The 20,960-nt window shown below is 41.5% G+C and overlaps 1 protein-coding gene across 8 annotated transcripts in view; it reads left to right on the plus strand.

Annotated features, from left to right (window-relative positions):
* The first annotated feature begins 282 nt into the window (after positions 1–282).
* DOCK3 (dedicator of cytokinesis 3) overlaps positions 283–20,960 on the plus strand; it is a 150,522-nt gene continuing 129,844 nt past the window's right edge. For 4 of the 8 annotated variants that reach the window (XM_053377455.1, XM_053377456.1, XM_053377457.1 and 1 more), the window contains exons 1-2: positions 283–1,010; positions 19,678–19,761. In XM_053377455.1, coding sequence (XP_053233430.1) covers positions 974–1,010; positions 19,678–19,761 — 121 coding nt within the window. In that variant the 5' untranslated portion in view covers positions 283–973. The remainder of the gene's footprint in view (positions 1,011–19,677; positions 19,762–20,960) is intronic. The other 4 variants (XM_053377459.1, XM_053377460.1, XM_053377463.1 and 1 more) reach the window with 1 other exon arrangement.

The following is a 20,960-nucleotide window of genomic DNA, read 5'->3' on the forward strand; positions in this document are numbered from 1 at the left end:
CCTGGAAATTCAGGTAATTGTGCTGCGCAGCATTTCCCCACAAGGGTTTAAAAGATGCATTGCTATCACGTAGAGTGACATTTAAGGAAAGCCCCGCCAACTTTTGCAATCTAAGGATTTGCCACGACAAACAAATGTCCTGAATTAATTTCTCTTTCCTCCCCTGCCTCACCAAATCTGTGTTCCATTGGCTCGCTTGTACAGTACATAAGGAGACGAAGTCTTGTGCATATGATGTCTGTGAAGGGAGGGCATAGATTTTTAACGGTTCACCCGGCCGCCAGCTTACCTCACGGTGGCGTCGTCGGTGCGCCCGAGGCAGAAGCGCTTCTTCGGGGAAGGCGCCCTCGCGCGCCCTCCCTCCCGCTCCTCTCCTCGCCAGCAGGTACCTGAGGAGAGGCTGGCCGAGGCCGCGCGGGAAGGCTGGCACCGAAAGCATCCGCGCATGCGCCCGCCTGGCAAGTGGGTGGGCGCGCGAGCCCTTCAGCAGCTACGGCGGTGGCGGCGGTGGCGACAACAACAGCAGCGGCGGCGGCGGAGGCAGCTGAGGAGGCGGCGGAGGGACTGCCGGTGCCTTATTCAGAAGGGGAGGCCGGGTGAACGGAAAGGGCCCCCCTGGATTAAAGGCGGAGGAGAGCCGACCTGAGAGCGCGGCTGGGGAGAGAGAGAGAGCCCTGCGCTGAGGAATCTGCCGCTGCCTCTCCAGGGAAGAGGCGCTTCTGCTGCTTCTCCTTCCTCCTCGCCCTCCTCCGCCTGCAGCCGCCCAGCGCACCTGTCTGGCCTGTGGGAAGACGGGAAGACGTCGCCGCCGCCCCAGCCGCGGTGCCCGGGGGGCTGTGCGGAGCAGCGTCCCCGGGCACACCAGGAGAAGCCGCCTCCGCTCGCCCATGAGCACCGCGGCTCCGGAGCGCCGCCGCCGCCGCTCTGGCAGGGGGCAGCCGGCTGCAGGAGCGCACCCGGCGGGGGCGGCAGCATGTGGACCCCGACGGAGGAGGAAAAATACGGCGTGGGTAGGTGCCGCCGGGGCACTTCTCCTTCGGCCCCCTCTCCTCCTCTTCCCTAACCCCCCCCCCGCCCCGCGGCGCGCTGGGATGGTCGGTGGGGAGGGGATGTTGCCTCCCGAGGTAGAATAATGACAATTCCCAGTGCGGGGGCGGGGTAGTTGGCGGCGTTGATGCGTATTCCCTGTTGCGCGCCTTGCCTCCGCCTTGCACTTTTGAGGCGCTCTCTCTGTGTGTGTGTGTGTATGTGGCTCTCGGCGAGCCCAACTTGATTCTTTGTCAGAAAATGGCGTTTTGGGGATGGTGTCGGAGGAGGGGGTGTCGGAGAAAATGCGGGGTTGCTGCTGTTGGATGGCTTGAGCAGCCAGGCGCCTCTCTCTCTCTCTCTCTCTCTCTCTCTCTCTCCCTTTTGGGAAACGGTGGCGTGTGCAGCGTTATTCGTCTCTGCTGCAGCCCGTATCTTCCTCTCTCTCTCTCTCTCTGCTCCCCATTAGGCTTCTTTGCTCTTCCAGCGCAAGATGGAATGAGAAAAAAGCGGCTGTGGCGGGAGGAGAAGGGAAGGGGGGGGGAGCCCTTTTATTTTCCGCGTTGGTTGAACAGGTTGCGTTTCAGAAATAAAGATGGACATCGGTGCTGTCGGTGGGGTCCGCTGTGGGAGGAATCCGGGTAGGCTTCTGGCTCCAGTGTCGTAGCAGCTGGAGTGGATAGGAAAATCAGCCGTGTGGTGTATTCGCGTATTTGTGGAGGGGTGAAACGCAGGCTGCCTTAGCCAGTGTTCAGGAAATAAGCAGGAACCCAGTCCCATCTTTTTTAAACACACTTAATTCGTGCAAAGCCCGTCTTTTTATCGGTGGTCTAGGACGCTCTTGCGAGGGTTGAAGATGCGGAATTAGGACTGTACCGTCGTTAGGGGGCGCCAATCACGCACCTGCTCTGAGTCAGTCGCTGGATAACCCAAACGCAACTTGCTACACTTAAAAAAAAACCCAATAACGTGCAAACAACAAAAAGTCCTTTGGCCTACGGATACAAAACTACGGCGAATATAATACTTTAGGCTGGTCTTTATCAACTAACACGGATATCCACCCCTATATAAAATTAAAAGGCTCGTTTTTATTAATATATGCATGTTTTAGTTTATTTTTGGGACTGGTGTCCTTAGTTTTGGGTTCTCTTTCAACGTACTCTTGTTTCAGATGGTGGTTTTAAAACGCAAACACCGAATGCTGCTGTGGTGCAGGTGGCAGAAGAGAATCAAAATTATGATGTCGTAGGTTTAGCAGATCAGATGTCTTCTTTTCCCCTGATTCCCCCCCCCCACTTGGTTTCTGTGTGTATTCCTGAAGATTTGCTTAGGTAAATTATATTTTTGGCTATGTAAATGTTTCCATATTGATTTAGAGCATCAATATCATGTACTGTTTATTACCCAGTAAATGGTTAATCACATGTAATCATTCATATTTAAATATCCTCTGTTTTATAATAATAGAAAAATCCAGGATGTACTAATACCAAGGAGATGCAGTTTTTAATGCAACAGCTGAACTTTAGGAAGCATGCAGGATGAGCAGGAAGCATAACTATAGCATAATGAATTGTACAGTGTGACATTAGTCAGCACAGTAATAACTCTATAAGACAAACTGTTATTGCAACTAAAGGCTAAAATCAAGAAAATAAAAACTGAGAAATTCCTACCAATGATGACCATGGTAGTTTTAACATAAGGTAGTCAAAAAGATATTGAGGACTAAACATCATACTACTTCTTTCAGCCCACAAACAGTTAATAATTGGCATTCATAAAAGAGAATAACCAGTGATTAAAGCCATAGTTTAAATATACAATTTATTTTCAACAGCCTCAATAAATACTAAATCTAAAAAGTTAGTCCACGGTATTTAGAAACATTTTTCTCAAGATGGATGGGCAGCTGTTGAATTTTGGTGTACTATTCTTTTTACTGTCTCATGTTGCAGTGCAGTGTTAAAGATTCTCTAGTAGCTTTGGAGGCTGAAATTCTCACTTTTGTGCCCTTTTCTTTGTTTTTAAATTATCCCTGCTTTGTTTCTTACTCTCCATACAACACAGAGACTATACCAATATCCTCTAGGAATCTAATTATCCTTCCCAGCCCTCCCCCATTAAACACTGTTGACTTCTGAAAAATGATTTCAGTTTCAAATTAATACTATGTGTTGTAAGAGAGTCAAGCAAAGCCATCAGTTTCTAGCTTTCTGCAATCTCTGGTTTAGGCTGTACTAAAGGCCAAAAATAAATTCTCAGAACTCAGCAAAAAATGTACTGGTCTGTATAATTTGATTGCTGCTGAACAAAAATCTTTCCCCCATACTTTACATTGCTGATGTTTTTTATAACCCCCTCCCCAACAGAAAACAGGCAATCTCCCTTTTCACCTGCATCTGGGCCATATGTATTGCTTCCTTATTTATCCAGGCTTTGGTTGATAGTTTTCTGAAGTTTTTACGCTGCTGGATTTAACTGCATTCTTCAATACATTATAGTGCTGTTTTAAATTGTTTTAATTTAATTGTATTATTTATATATGCCCCTGGCTCCCTTTGGAGAGGTTGTAAATTTATTTAATATTTCAAATTTATATGTAAAAAATGTATGTTAGCAATGGTTATTAGCTTGGAAGTTTAAGACATGATATTTTTAATGTGGACATATATTCACAATGCCTAGCATCCAAAATTGCACTCCTGAGTGAACAATTTATGCCAACTCCTCCTTCCATCTGCAGCCCCTTTTACCATTCCCACAGGTCCCCCAACTCAAGGAGAGCAAGGGACTGGGAAACAGGAACACCACATTCTGTGATTATGAACGCCGTTCTTTTCAAATTAGGGCAGTTAAGATTCAAGTGAATGAGCTTGTAATGAAAAAGTCTCTGACTTCCTTCTGAAACATAAAACCTGTTTTCATATATAAAGATAAATATTACCCCCACATATGATTTCAACTGCTAAGTGTTGAGCTACACAATGAGCCAAGGTGCATTTTGCAGGTGTTACTGGACTATTCTCATTTCAGATTGAAGGTATGGGAATTGCATGAATGAATAGTCTTCTTTTTCAACTGTTCATATAGAAAATGTGTATGACAGAGGGATAGGATGGAGAGGAGTTTCAACTGTATATGTAAAAGGAAGCATTTCAAAGCTTCTTCTTTTTTACTATGAAGTAAGCTCAAGGTCTGCATCCTTTCCTAGGCTTGGTTCCAAAGACTTTTTAAGATTACCCAAGAGGCTTGCACTAGCCCAGGGAAGTGTTTGACTTTTCTTTGAACAGCTGATCTCTGTGCCACACCACAGATATTTTTGAAACTCCCATACTCTGTGTTATAGGCAGCTGTATGTGAAAAAGATACATCCAAAAACTAGATCCTTTGGGTCATGGTCTTCCCCATTAAGATTTGCTAGCTTCCTTGGACCTTGTGGCTTACATCTTAGGCCTTTCTGCATAGGCCTCTGAAAATAGGACTTTGTGTTTACTTTTTAAGTAGAAAGAAATTCTCCACTGAAAATGCATATTTCGAAATACTCAGGAAAACTTGGTTGATCCCTACTTGGAAATCTTAGCAGGTGGATAATTTTGCATTTACCCATTTAGATTACTCCACACAGTGCATAATTATTGAATCTACTGGGATGGCTTCAAAAGGTGATCAGAAAAACTAATGAAGTTAGATCTATTATTGTTGATGAATAACCATGCTGGTATGCTCTGCTTTTGAGTTCCTCAAATGATTGGTCAGTAGAGGAAAGAGGATGCTTGGTCTATTCTTGTGAGCCACATCTCTTTCTAGGTCTTTGGATATGTTTCACCTCCTCCCCCTTTTAAAAGTTAAAGACAAAAGCACTTGTTTTGTAGAGCTGAAGTTTACATCTTCTCTACAATGGTGATCAAGATGAGAGTAGTCCTAGTAATGGATGTCTAAATGAATCTTGGCTATGCATTTGTAATTCAGTGTTCTTTAAGTCTAGAACACTGCATTGTTTTAGTTTACATAGGTACAGGTATTATATTATAGCTCACATTGATATTAAACTAGGATAACTTATGATGTATTTTCTTGACAAAACAATAAAATATTAAGCCAAAATGCCTGCATTTTAGATTGCAATCCTGCACATGTTTGTCTTGTCCATTACACACAGGCTTTCCTCTGAATAAACATGAACAGGATTGCTCATTAAATTTATATCTTGGTATAGAGAAACTAATGTTTTACAGTACTGTCTTATATAATCGCAAGTTAGCATTCAAATTGCAACTTTTTGTTGCATAGTAAAGTGATCTAAAATGTTAATGTTTTGTGGGTGGCTTTTTCTGGGGTGGTTAAAATGTTTGTTTGTTTATAACAATTTATATACTGCTGGTAAAAGATACTTCTAACCATTGAGGCAACCTGAGCCTCCAAGGACAAAGATGGATCAAGGAGTACCCTCAAACTCTGAACTTGTTATTTCAGAGGGAGTGAAATCCCACCCAGAACAAGCCAATCTCCCAGACATGGGAGCCACCAACCCATAGTGCCTCCACATTCACAGAGTTCCAGTTCAGTTCATTCACCCTCATTGTCTACCATGTTAGCCAGACAATGATCCAGATCTTGCACAGCTTCTCCTGACCCTACCAGTGGTTTCATATTGATGTGAGTTGTTTAGACACCAGGCAGTAGAAATCCCTGGGGTCCCAAAGAGCTGTTGTTTCCCACCTCCCCTTTAATGCGTGTTGCCTCACTTTATAGGCAAAAACTCAATAGGTAAGCCTTTTTCATAAAGAAATACTGTAGTTAAGGGAAAAGTTTTACCATGATTGTGTTCCCTCTAATTTAGTGTTATGCCATGCCCCCAATGCAGCTATTTTGTGACTGGAACCCCCAGTATCCTCAATATTCAAAATGTCCCCCCTCTTCCTTATAGGGTGGCAACCCCTGCTCAACTTCAAACTCACATTCCACAATACCATATCTAGAAGACCTGTTTATCATACTCCCTTTACTAACGCGCAAGCTACCATGCACCAATAAGCAAGCCTCCAAAAATTAAAATATTACTTATATATAAATGTAAATATTATTTATATTTTAATGTTATTTTGTGTTTTCCCTTTCTAAGAACTTTTGCATTTTACAAGGTTTGTTTCTTTTTGAAGCACGGGGCACTGGAAACTTAATGGTGTGTGTTTGATACTTAGTTCGTCTGCAAGTAAGTAGAAGTAGTCACAAAATAACATTAGCAACCCAGAACCTGCTTCTCCCGTTCACCTACAAACTCAAAACAACTTCTGCCTTTTCCACCTCTGCCTTATCAATTACATTTTAGAAAATGCCTTTTCAGGAACCATAAGTTCATTTTCAGATGTTTATATCTGGTTCAAATTTCCAGATAATTAATCTGTTCAAGGGAGTACTACATGACCCAAGTGATAAGTTTCCAGCCCTCGATTTGTAGCATGGTCTCGTGTGAACCTACCCCTTAAAAATAGGAGCATGTGGGGCTTCATCAGCTTTCAGATTACATCTGTGGCTTATTTCCAGAGGAGTAGCTTGCAGTAAAAACAGCAAAGAGTCTTGTGGCACCTTAAAGACTAAAAAAAAAAACTCCTGTGGCATAAACTTCCACGGTTGTGTAAATTGCTTGCAATACTTCCACCCAAAATGGAGAAAGGCTTCCTGCCAGAAGTCTCGTGCTTTGTTTTGTAAACAATGCCTTCATCTTTCCAGAGTAACTGAAATCCAGTTAATTGCAACAGCATTAGAACAAGCTCTTATCTCTTGTCAGGCTCTTGCTTGCCCTGAGGCTCAGTCATTAGCAAAGGTTAGTAATGAGTTGTTAATGCATGAAGAATGTCCATCTTCAGTTGCAGAGTTCTGCTGTGAGCAGTTGCTTGTTTTAAAATGTGAAGAGATTGATGTTTTTAGCTCAGGCTACTTGGGATTATGAAGAGAGAATTGGAATACAAGCCTTACTCAAGTGTGGTGATGAAGATCTTTTTTTACGTGTACTTTTTGAAGTCTGGTATTCTTATCATAGCTGTCAACCGTCCCTTATTTGGCGGGAAAGTCGCTTATCCCAGAGCCGTGTCCCGCTGCTGCCCCTTATTGATGATGTCCCTTAAATTTCCCGGGTTTAAAAGGAAGCAGCTCCTCTCCCTCCCTCTCTGCCGGCCAGGGAGGAGGGAGGCTCCAACTGTGTTGCTTGGCTGCGTTGCTCACCCAATAAGGAGTCTAAGAACGACTGGGGGGTGGAGCTTGCATTCCTTGTGCCCATCAAATCGGCCGCGTTGCCTGGGCACTCACCTTTACTCAGTGCTTCCCAGCGGAGAGGTGACGGTGGTTTTCCTTGCTGCATCCCCTTTGCCGGGTTGCTGCGCCGTGGGAACCACCGCTTGAGGCTTCGTTTGGCTGCTGGCTGGACTTTCTGCCTTTGGCTCAGAGGGGCTCAGAAATCGAACATACCTGTGCTCTGAAAATCCCTTATTTTGGCTGCTGATCCCTTATTTTCGAGGCTGCTGGTCCCTTATTTTCAAATCTGTAAGTTGACAGCTATGATTCTTATATGCTTAGAGACATGGGCGTAGGCAGAGGGGGGCAGGGGGGCAGCTGCCCCCCCAAATAAAATAAGTAAATAAAAAGGTTTCACTAATTGACCAATTGTGTCACAAATAACTTTGTTCTAACCCCCCCCAACATAATGCCTGCCCCCCCCAAATCCTGGCTATGTCCATGTTTAGAGACCCCTTAGTTTATTATTGGACGCGAGTGGCGCTGTGGGTTAAACCACAGAGCCTAGGACTTGCTGATCAGAAGGTCGGCAGTTCAAATCCCCGCGACGGGGTGAGCTCCCGTTGCTCGGTCCCTGCTCCTGCCAACCTAGCAGTTCGAAAGCACGTCAAAGTGCAAGTAGATAAATAGATACTGCTCCAGCAGGAAGGTAAACGGCGTTTCTGTGCGCTGCTCTGGTTGGCCAGAAGCGGCTTAGTCATGCTGGCCACATGACCTGGAAGCTGTACGCCAGCTCCCTCAGCCAATAAAGCGAGATGAGTGCCGCAACCCCAGAGTTGGCCACGACTGGACCTAATGGTCAGGGGTCCCTTTACCTTTACCTTTAGTTTATTATTGGCATGTTCTATGGCTGAGCTCTGCCAAGTTGGAAAGCAAGTTTTGGGGAAGAGTACTTAGCAATTCCTGATTTATGTTAAGCATTTAAAATTGGAGATGGGGAACACAGGTACTTTAGGGATTATTATTTTTTCTGGCACTAGCTTCTGTGGACTATATTCCATATCAGCAGGAACTGTAGTCCATGAAATTTTACATCATAATAAATTTGTAAGTCCTTAAGTTGACATATGACTTGTTTTTGGTTCAGTGTACTAATATGGCTATTCCTCTGGACACTGTAATTGTAGGTATTCCTGTAAGCTTTTTTTTAAAAAAAAAATAAGCATTTATCTTTTATCCATTTGAACATGTGGAAGGGTATCAAAGTCCCCTTGTGTTTGTTTTCTCCCCCTCCTTCTTTTTGTGTGTTTGTGTGTGCTTAAAATAGCTCATCAGAAAGGGAAAATGTGAACTTTTAAGAGTTAATTCAGCACAGAAAAATACAAGAAACCCTTTATTACATAAGGATTTTAAGTGTCTGAGACTGGAATATTTTCTGCATTTTGAAAACATTCTTTTTTATCGGACATAGTAGGGGACAGGATCTAATGACATATTGTTGTGTTATGCAGTTATTCTGTGTGCCACTTTGAAAGGTGGTTTTACAACCTTTCAATAAACATAAATAAATGTAATTGGGTACCCTACTCCAATCTCTTGGAAGCATATATTTATTGTAAGAAGCTTTCACTCCTTTTGAGTGTTTTCTTCAGGTAAATTTAGGCTAGTTGAGATGTAGTGGCATAACTGCTGCCCAGCTACTGCCAAACCAGATTTAAGGTTGTTGTATCCATTTATAAAGTTTTGAACAGTTTAGGTGCAGATTATCTTTTGGACCACCTAAACCCTTATATCCCAACTTGATCACTGGGATCATCTGCAGGAGTATCATTGGCTGTCCCCTGAGTTGGCAGTGGCAGAACCGGGCGGGGGGGGGGGAATTCAAGGGGGGGCAAAAATTTCTGGGGAGGTGCACAGGGAGAGTAAAATGGAGGGAAGTTCCATTGCACTAATAGAACCACTTTGATAGATACTGCCCATAGTGTTATGTTTTCTATAGTTAATTTTGCACCTAGCCTAGGGGGTATAATTAAACTCAGAATGTGTGAAAACACTGTGTAGTATAGTGGCTGGACATGTATTCGACAAAGATTCCTGGAGATCCACTTTTAAATCCTCTCTCAGCCTTGAAGCTCCCTGCGTGACCTTGGGCCCTTCACTTTCTTTTAGTTAAATCTACTTCATAGAGTTATTATGACGATAAATGGGGAAAGTACCATATATACTGCCTTAAGCTGCTTGGAGAAAAGGTGGGATAGAAATGTAATGGGAAAGTTATAATTGCTTTTATACTACCAGTTGGCTACAGAAGATTTAAGCAAAGGTTAGCAGAGTGTCAAACCTGAGTAGCTACTCTACTAGTAATTGTAGGCTCTTCATACCTACCCCCAATTTAAGCATATTTCTGTTGGTAGCGGCAGGACTGGTCTCTTTGCATTTTCTCAACCTCCTGGTAAGTATTTGATGACCCAAGGGGTTTTTTTCTGGGCAGGAAGGAACCTCCTACTGGTCCCATTGGAACCCTTATACAAATTGCTATGAATATACTCTTTAATTCTTTTTAATATAAATTTTATTTGGTAGCTTAAATATAATCTTGCTGTTTTTAAGAGAGTTAATGGATCATTACATTACATAATTCAGTGCAGTTAACAATTAGCTTACATTTTGCAATTAGCTACATATGAGTTATATATATAATATATAGTGTGTGTGTGTGTGTTGTGCTTGTTTAGCTTGGTAAAAATGTCTACTTGCATCTCATCACTCTGTTCTGGCCATGAATAACTGATTTAATAACTGATTTTTCTCATCTAGCTTTTCCTTCCACTCCCCTTTCTTTGTGTGTCTTGCTGTTTTTCATTTGTAAGCTTCTCCCTCTCTTGATGTGAGCAGCTTTGGAAGACAGTTCGGATAGTAAATGCTTGTGTATTATTATTTGTTATTAGATAGTTATTCTACCATTCCTCCCAAAGTTATTCAGGTTGGCATGCACCAAAACAGTAAAAACAATATAATTCAATTTAAATAAACAAATAAACCACACAATATTCTAAATACATTTGTGCCAGAGATTTATATAATGCCATTGTGATACTTGCTGTCTTACCCATGCACAAGAAGTAAGTATCAGCAGGTTTGAAGAAAACTGAAGATTTGCAGAAGTGCGCTTTTTAAAAGAAGGGGGTGGAACCCAAAATGGCCCAATGCTTGGTGGTTGTGGAATTCTAGCTGGATGAGGGTGGGGGGACATAGAAAACCCCGGGGATGTAATTGAGCACCCTGCAAGAGGAAATGACTGGCTGGGATCCTGAACACGAGCATTCTACAGTGCAGCATTTTCTTGCATAAACCACTTGCGATGTTCTGTGTCTGAATTCCTTAGTGGGGAAGTGGGGCAGAGGACACAGAGGTTATTCAGAGGAAGTACATCAGGAGTGTGTTTTCTCTAATAGTGTGCTGGTCTGGGACTCTCCTGCAATGCAGTGAGATTATATGATTGCCTTTCTACAATTGGAGTTTTGTTGTAGACATTGTTATGTTGCCTTTGGTCAGTGATGGTCAGTAAAATGGGTGTTGCTGGCAGGTGTTAGCGCCAAAGAGCCAAGACAGTTGCATAGTAGCTTCAGTTGGTGGCTGTATTTCTACTCTGTGGGTTGTATCCAGTGTTATTCATACTCAGAATAGACCTTTTGAAATTAATGGAGAAAGCTAACAAGTCCATTAATTTCAATGGTCTACTCTGAATTAAATTTTGTTATAGACAACCCTGCGGCATTTCAGTTCATCAAATAATTGTGGAAGAATATTTGGGTTTTCCAGTGGTTGTTCAAATAGCCCACATTTTTGAACAACTTGAAAATATTAGTTCATTTCAATTTTGTGTTCTGTCTGCAATACCTGACTTGCACATCAGTCTTTTCCTTAAACATAATCTTTACAGGAATGCTTGAGTAAGTAGTAGCATTGTTCCTATTTACGAAGAACATGTAATTATCTTAGTGGTATGAACCTATTTAAAATATGTAATATATCATGTGAAATATGAACAAAATAGAGAAAAGTTTATTGCCATGGGAGTCAATGTGCTTTGAATAGGATAGGTTATGAGAATTCCGCATTAAAATTTGCTATAGATTATCCATACTTTGAAGTATAGTTTGGGTTTTTACTATAGATTATCCAAACATTTGGCTTTATAGAGATTTGAAAGAGTAGCATGAAGATCCTATATACGCTGATAGTTCCATATCAAATTCTGAAGTGTCAATTACATATGTAGATCATAATTGAGAGCAACTAACAGTGCAATCTTATATTTGTCTACTCGGAACATCCCATTGATTTTCATAAGTGTTGGCTCCCAGGTAAGTGGGTATAGGATTGCTGCATTCAGCTTGCAATATAAAGCACACATTGAAGCGTAGGGTGAACATGAGCCTCAGAATCTCTTTCCTCATTACTGTGTTCACTTTCAAGCTCAGACCAAACTAAGACCAGTTTTAGCTTGGCAGACTAGATGCTGTGCCAAATTCAGAGCTGAGGCTGGCCTTACCTATTACAAGCATAATATGTAGCTAAAATGGTTTAAACAGCCATGTGGATGTAGGAAACCCACATTCAGCACCTCTATACAAGAAGGTAAGAAGAGGCTGCTGTATCAGACCTATAACCTATCTAATACAGCAGGCTTCCTCAACCTTGGCCCTCCAGATGCTTTTGGCCTACAACTCCCATGAACCCTAGCTAGCAGGACCAGTGGTCAGAGATGATGGGAATTGTAGTCTCAAAACATTTGGAGGGCCGATGTTGAGGAAGCCTGTAATATAGCATCCTGTTCTCACAGTGGCCAACCAGATGCCCAAGGGAAGCACATAAGCAGGATCTGATCAGACCAGAGGCCTGTTTAGCTCAGACCAGAGGGGCGTAAACTCAGTCATAGAGCATCTGCTTTGCATGAAGAAGGCAACGTCCAATCCTGCCATCTTAAGGTAGTTCTCTGAGAGAGACTCCTGTCTGAAACCCTGGAGACCTGCAGCTAGTCATTGTAGACTGTAGATGGACTAATTATTTGTTTCGGTATAAGGCAGCTTCCTATAGTTCTATCCCTGTGCATTGTTTCCTAGAGTGGCCAAACATATGCCTTTGAGAGGACAGCAAGGCAGACATGAGCACAAAAGCACACTCCCAACTTGTGCTTCTCATCAGTTTAGTGGTGTACTGACTCTGATACTGGAGGTAACATAGGCATTGTGACTAGTAGCTATTGATAGCCTCATCTTCCACCTATCTGTCCGGGATTCAGAGTTTTAAATTCAAAATCCTCAAGGCAGAGAACAAAAATAATACAGTTGAATATAAACCACCAAACTTCCAAAAGGTACAGTAAACAGAGTCTAAATGGTAGTCGGTAAAACCAAACATGTGACAGTTACAAAACCTATTTTAAAAGGGCCTTGTGCAGTCTTTTGTAGGCACCCTCTCTGTAGTGCCTAAAGAATGATGGAACCATCAAAGAGTTTTTTAAATGTGGAAGTCACATGGTGGCTGCTTCCAAACAATACACCTATACCAGTGAGACCCTGACATGCTAGCAATGACATTTTGGTGGCATTGACATTTTGTTCTCAATATCTGAAGCTGGGCTTAGCAAGTGAAACAAGTCAAAGGTGTTTATTTTTAGCATGACCAAAATTAAAAGGCCATTTGGCCTATGCACATGTTAAAAGGGGTTTGTCCAGATGGTGTAGAGTCTAGAGAGACTTAGATGCAGATACAGTGAGACGATATCAAGGAAAAAGGCAAGATTCATGTTACAATGAAAAACAGGGTTTTGAACTACAGAGGAGTTGTACTAAATATGTGCATGGAGTGAAGGTGCAACACAGCATTGCCAAGAATCTGGTCTATGGCTCATCTAAAGTTGTTAAATAATATGAAATACAGTGGTACCTCGTGTTACGTACTTAATCCATTCCGGAGGTCCGTTTGTAACAGGAAACTGCTCGTAACATGAGGCGCACTTTCTCTAATGGCGCTTCCCGCTGCCGTGCGCCACTGGAGCGGAACTTCTGCTCGCATCCCGGGGCAAAAGTTGCAAGAAGGGGCATTTACTTCCGGGTTAGCGGAATGCATAACCTGCAGCATTCGTAAGGGGGACGGTACGTAACACGAGGTACCACTGTAGGGGTATTAAGATCTGTGGATTTTTCTGGTTAAATATGGATCACCAATGTCTGTGATAATTCATCGCTCTCTGATCCCCGTATCAAGCCCCATATACGATACGATACGATATGATACGATATCTTTATTATCATTGTCCCTTGCGGAACAATGAAATTGAAAAACTACATAAAACAACATAAAAACAACATAAAACTACCATGAAACTACATAAAACTACATAAAAACTACACAAAACTACATAAAACATTCAAAAACCCCTAAAAACTCTAAATATCAGGGCTATACTTCTCTATAATGCGTCATCTCAAGGCAGATAGTGTTCATTGTTTCCTTCTTTACATAGAAAAGCATCCATCTCAGTAGCATTAATTCTACTAGATTTAGATGTGGCTAACATACTTAATAAATCATGGTAGTCCAACACACGGCCCTCAAGGCATGTCTTTTTGTGGACCTCCAGAGTGCATTCTGGGAAGGTGTCCTGTTGATCTCAGAGGAAAGTGCCAAAGCACCTTGGCAAGCCTCACAGAGGGGGAAGAGGTGGCCTCAGCCTCTCGGCTGTGTAAAAAGTTTAAGCAGTCGGGGGATGGCGGGCCGAAGCAGCCCGTCCAGGTTGGGGTGGTAGTGCATATGTGATGTCACACATGCATGACCACCACTCCACCCAAATGATCTGTGTCTAGAAAGCCTGGGTGGACGAGCCCTCAGTGAAGAAACAGCATTTAGGACAAAGAGAGACATGAAGCAGAGGGAATGAGTTTTGAGTTAAATGTTAGAAGCAGCTTGGATTCAAGGTGTTTTTCTCGGAATCTGATGTGAGGTAGCATAACTGCTGCCTGGTAAGAAGCAAGCAGGCACAATGTGTTGTTAGGTTTGTTAAGATGCCACCATTCTTTTGTTTGTTTTGGCTCATATGTTTGATAAAGGTTCGTGGGTTCTGTTTTAAGTAATTGTAACTGTAGGCTTTTGTTTACAACAACAACAACAACAATAATTTTATTATTTATACCAAACTCATCTGGCTGGGTTTCCCCAGCCACTCAACAAATCCCCAAAGAGAAGGCTTCTTACTCTTTTTCTTGCTCTGTTCTTATTTAGTGTGAAACTTAAATTACCTTGCTATTGCTCATTCCAAAGCAAATGCAGTTCATTGACCATACTGCAGGTTAGAAGGGGTTGTGACTGGGAGAAAATGGCATATTACAGTGGTACCTCGGGTTAAGTACTTAATTCGTTCCGGAGGTCCGTTCTTAACCTGAAACTGTTCTTAACCTGAAGCACCACTTTAGCTAATGGGGCCTCCCGCTGCCGCCGCACTGCCGGAGCACAATTTCTGTTCTCATCCTGAAGCAAGGTTCTTAACCCGAGGTACTATTTCTGGGTTAGTGGAGTCTGTAACATGAAGTGTATGTAACCTGAAGCGTATGTAACCCGAGGTACTGTAGCACCCTGCTTGTGGTTAACGCTTAGCTGGAATGAAATATTCAACGCAGCAATAGAGAAATTAAAATAATAATTTATTTGTCAGACAAATAAATGATAGGCACAGTGGTATATGGTTACCAAAGCTCTGCCCACTCCAGCCCTGATGGCCAGCACTTAATATTTCCTCAGCCCAGCCCCCTTGCTCCTCCTTTGGCTGCCTCTGTCCAATCAGCCTGGTTGAAATTCCTATTGGCTGTTTGCTAGAACCAATCATAAAAGATACACCCATTTCCTATTACCTTTTATGGGAGACAAAGAGCTATATTTCCTTCTATCCATAAATGGCAGACAAGTAGCCGTATATCTTACATTTGCCTCGACAAGGCACCTTAATTACCAAATCACCTTTTGCCCCTGTTGCCCCTGCATTCCAAAACAAATGGCTAAAACAGATGGCTCATGGTATTAAATTCTATCTAAACAGAGATCTTGGGTTCACATTCTCCCACACCATCAATGAAATAAGAATCTAACATAAGAATCTAACATTTCTTACTTTCTAAATCCTTTGCATAATTACATTAAGCCAACAAATCTCATACATAACATAGTTTTTTAGAAGAAAAGGCCTTTGCAAAGTAAAGAGGAACTCAGTAAAAAACAGCTTCAAAAGAAGCCTCTTCAGTTTACACCCCCTTTCCCAGCCCCCTGCTTTCCCCAGTAGCTCTAGCCCTTTAACTTTAGGAAAATATGGCTAGAGTCTGATGGGAGGCACATGGTATTATTTTCTGTTAAACAATAAATCTTACTATTTACCGACTCTTAATTAAGTGTTTTTGCAGCTTGATTGTATTCTGTAATATGTAGGGTCAGTATAACCTTTGCTCCCAGCCTGTAATTCCCTTTTACAACTTTGAGAAACTTGTTTCCTGCTACTGCTATAAATCAGGGGGGCCCTTGTTTAGGAGAGCAGGAAGATAAACAACTGCCAGAGTACTTAGCCAGCTGGTTTCTGCCTGGCATGAAACATACAAACATTTGCAAATATATCTTTCAGCTCATTTTAAAATACAGGCCTTGATCAGATGCCTCAGTACCACTGCATAGCACTTCAGTGTAACTCACACTGAATACAAGTCAGTCTCTTGAGTTGTTTTCCAAAAATTCTGCAGTGCTAAACAATGGCTGGAAGAAAGTATATCTAGCTGGCTAGAGCCATGAACAAGAACATTCCAACAGAAATTGCAGAGCCCTTATAGGGGGAAATAGCCAACTCATGGAAGTCTGCTTCCTGGAAACCAGGGCCAAGTAGCTCAAAGTATTTTGGCCCTAGGAAACAGGTCACTTTCACTTTCCCAACCTTAAACATTGCTGTTGCAGGTGGAAACATGTTTAAAAATTATGGCTGTGGTATGCAACAATTTCTTAATCTGCACCATGTATACTTACAAGGAATATGCTGGCCTTTTCCTACCATGTGTTATTTTTGTATGCAGTTGTAAACTGTTCTCTTAATTTGTGTGTAGAAGAGGGCCCCCAAGGAAAGGGATGTAGGCTTGTTGAACTTGAACACAACAGGCTAATGGATTACTTAGAAATGTGGTGCCAGGGCTCCAAATTCAGGTTGATTTTCGGAGGATGGAGATCAAGGAATATTTGACCTGTAATCTCAGTTTTGTGGTGTTGCTTTGAATTTCAGTGGAGACACAACATTTATAGTCCTTTTTTTCTAAAATAAGCAGGATTCTGTCAATAATGTAATAAAATAAAATCCTGATGTTAATATTGATGGTATGATTGTATTGGAGCACATGCAGTCGTGTATGATTTGATCTTTTGGATGGTTGCATCTGTTAAGAGATTCTAATGCAGCTGATGGGAGCCTCTGCCTTGGAGCATAGGTCTGTTTTTTATGGCTGAATAAGCCCATCATTATTTCACTTTCTGTGGGCTCTAGGTATTTTATACCAGAAAGATATTATGTGATTATAAAAAACTATTAGAACACAGATGTAACTGCTTTAAATTATTCGGATTGAAGTGCTACAAATTTAAACGTGTATAAAATGAATGCCAATTTTATAGTAAATGATAAAAGGTTAACATGGTATGATTCCACCCCACCCCCCCAAATGCTTAATTGAGATTTTCCATAGGAGCAAACTTGAGGACTAGGCTGAAGTCCTGTGTACCAAAATAACTTGAGTTGTATCCTATAAATAGCTTCTGTTGTTTCCTATAAGTCTGGAAGGAAGACAGAGAACAGTCACTATTATCACAATTCTATGAAATAATAGTGCAGAACAGTTTATGATGCCAGCTTTCCATTCTGGTTCCCTTCCTGTTTTCTGGTATTTTGGAAGTTGGGAGAATGGCAAGGGTTGGTTGAAGGCAACCGGAGCAGGATGGCTGAGGTTAAGAAGCTGGAACAAGGCCTTGAGTTTATGGAGCAGGGGACATTCATACCTTGAATTTTGGTTTGGTTTACAAGGTTACTCCTAAATAGTTGTGGACTATAGTCATGGGCTGCATTTGAATGTAACACTTAAACCATTGAGTAGTGCTACGTGCATGAACCTTGGGCTTCTTCCTCCCCTCCTTTTCCTACAGCATGGTTGTGGGAAGAAGATCTGAAACATTATTCTGTTTTCAACTAATCACAGTTAGTCCTTTTGTCCCATATCAGGACAAAATGTGGTTTTATTCTGACTTCTTTGGACAAACATAGACATGTTTTTAATCATGTTTATGTGGTTTTATTATATATATATTACTTTATTTCTAAATCACTTTGGGACTTCTTTGTGGCTAGTGACGTACAAATTTTAATAAACCTGAACGGTAATTAACAGCAACCACAGTTTGTTCTGCTTTGATAAAACAAGCTGTGGTTAGTTGAAATGAAAGCAGATGCTTCAGAACTACTCTTTTGCAGCCACAGCAGAGTTGGAGGGGAAAGCCCATGAGCCTGTTTTTCATTCATGTACCGCCAAGCTATAGTTTAGTGTTACGTTTGAATGCAGTTGTTATCTTCTTAACTTCACAGTAATCTTATGAATGGAGACATGGCAGAGCTGACTTTTGAATTTAGAAGTCGGAAGTCCACTGCTGTGTTTAGTGGACTGGTTGTACAGACACACAAATGCACAGACCTGGAGGCCTTCCAATGATTTCTAGTGGAGATAGTGCTTTTTATCTTTCTCATATCTTGCTCTGCAGCTAGAGATGAGCCACAGTGAATTAGTCACGTTTACTGATGTTACCAAATTGTTTAGAGTGGTTAAAATAAAAAGGGGATTGGCTGAATGGGAATTAAAATGGCAAATGAAGTCCAACGTAAGCAGGTGTAAATTTAACGCACATTGAAGCAGAAAAAACCCTAACTTCATATACATGAATAGGGTCTGAACTGTCAGTGACTAACCAGGAAAGAGGTCTCAGGGTCATGGTGAATAACAATGAAAATGCTGACCTATAATGCAGCAGCTGTGGAAAAAAAGTATATTCCATGTTGGAGATCATTAGGAAAAGGATTAAACGTAAAACTGCCAATATCATAATTGCTTTCTGATCTGTGGTGTCAGCACACTTTGAATCATGTTCTGGACTCTGCACCTCAAAAAAGATATTGCAGAGCTGGAAAAGGTTCAGAAAAGGACAATAATAACAATCAAGTGTGCAGAACAATTCTTCTGTATGGAAAAGTTACAGTATTTGAGGCTTTTTAGTTCAGAAAAATAGTGAAAGGGGAATGTTAGAAAAAGGTTGAGTATAGGGACATGGTAGATGTGTATGAATTTAGGCATGGTGCGAAGAAAGCAGATAGGGTGGTTTCCCCCCCTTTTCATAATTCTAGAACCCATGGACACCTAATGAAGCTAAATGTTGGAAGCCCCAGGACAGGCAAAATGAAGTATTTATTCCCATAGTGCATATTGAAATTTGCAGCCATAAAAGATACGTAATAGCCACCAATGTGGGTAGTTTTGAAAAAAGATTAGACAAATTCATAGAGGATAATGCTATCAATGGCTACTAGTCATGAAGTATATATTACCTCCAGGATTGGAGGAAGTATGCTTCTGAATACTAGTTGCTGGAGATTATGAGAGTGCTGTTCAATTCATGTCATTCTTGTGGGATTGACATTAGCATCTAGTTGACTGCACTGATAACAATATTGTGGCCGGATGAGCCTTTGGTCTGATTTAGCATGGCTTTTCTTAACTTCTTAGTAAGGTCTGATTTAGATGATCCTCCAAAGTACTGGTTTACAATTCAGCTTTATGCAAACCATAGTTTGCTGGTTTCAACATTGTAGCAAACTATGGTTAGCAGTAGATGGAAAACCAAAAGCAAAACTGAAGGGAGTTCATATCTGTGGCTCATCCGCACCACCACTAAGCCCATGAATCAGGGTTTAAAGGTATTTAGTTTAGTAATGCAAACCAAGAGACAGTTGCTGGATTTTGCATATACAATAACACATTGTTCCTTTTTAAATGCTTGATTTTGATAAAGAATACAGTATACACCAAATTTGAATTTTAGCAAAATTTATATGCCTATATTGTTGAATTAGATTAATTATTATTTTGTGAGTCTTAAAATTAGTTGTGTCCACTAAAAAAAATACATGTGGTTGTAATGAAGGTGGGATATTATTCATAACTAATATCTTGGCACAAAGGCATTCCTAATCTTGAGATAAATGGAATTTAAACAGGAATGTAGTTGCTATTTTTATGTAGCACTATGTAATTCTACTCAGCCTCTGACCTTTTTCTATTTCCTCCCCAGTTATATGCAGCTTTCGAGGGCCTGTCCCACAAGGCTTGGTTCTGGAACTGGGAGAAACTGTCCAGATCCTGGAAAAATGTGAAGGTGAGTAAGATGTACTAAAAGTAATTTGGTTATAATGTAGTACCTATCAAACTCTTTGAATTCAGTCACATATGAACTTAATTCACCTTTCTTAAACTCCCAACCTAGAGGTACCTGTGAGCATGCCTGGATCTTGTGTATAAGGACATGCATACAGCAAACATCTGTGTAGTGAAATATAACATTTGGAATTGTATGCCCATCTATTAGGCATACTTACATAATATAAGACTTCAAAAAAAAAAAAAAAGCAGCAGCACTCCTCCCACATGTATTTGCTTGATCCACTTTCTGGGGGCAAGGGAAAATGGAGAGCTATGGCTGCTCCTGCAGCAGCCAGAATTTAGCTTATTTTTACTTTATATGAGAGTTTCCTGCCTCAGCTATTGCGTTCAAATGGTTATACTGATGTGATGAATCTAATGCCACATGTTTCTGTGCCACATTATCCTCCAACATCTTTAGAGCCTTTCCTTTCTCTGAAGAGACCCCCTTTGTACAACCCCTAGTGTATAATACGTCTTCTCTCTTGCTGAATCTATTCTACTTGACTGAATGGAGAAAGCTGTAAGCTGCACTGCAGCGAAGCCCTTCTCTCTTTCATTCAGCTGTTCCCCTCCTCCATGCAGCCAAATGGAGAATAAAAAAGGCAAGATAAGAAAGGGGCAATGCATGAAGTAGTGTTGTAGTGTTTCTGCTTTTTGGCTAGTAGTTCAACCAGAGAGGTGGGTGCTTCATTTGTATTGCACATTCAGATATAGGAGAATCTGTTTTGCCTTTTGCTGTGTTCCTTTGCATCCTCCTGAGCACCTAATCTGCTGATTATACAGAATAAAGCAAACTCCAGCTTCTGTAGCTCCTTGTTTTCCAACAGGTAGGAAAAATCCAACTCTTTTGTGTCCTGTTGGAGATCTACAGACAGAGAGAGAGAGAGAGAGAGAGAGAGAGAGACAGAGAGAGAGAGACAGAGAAGGATGAACCCCACAGTTTGAGAACCTATATTTCAATGACTCATTTGGGAACCATGATTATTCAAATGCTTACTAAAACCTACTCTGACCCACTTTCTAGTATAATGGCTGGAGCATTATTGGTTGTAATCCAGTCAGAAAGGGGGTCACCATGTTTATTAACCATCTGTCTACAAATATTTGAACCCTGGCCTCATTATCTTGTGGTAACAGTGTCTAGCAAGAACC

Source organism: Podarcis raffonei, chromosome 2 (genome assembly GCF_027172205.1).
Source record: "Podarcis raffonei isolate rPodRaf1 chromosome 2, rPodRaf1.pri, whole genome shotgun sequence".
In the NCBI taxonomy this organism is placed as follows: domain Eukaryota; kingdom Metazoa; phylum Chordata; class Lepidosauria; order Squamata; family Lacertidae; genus Podarcis; species Podarcis raffonei.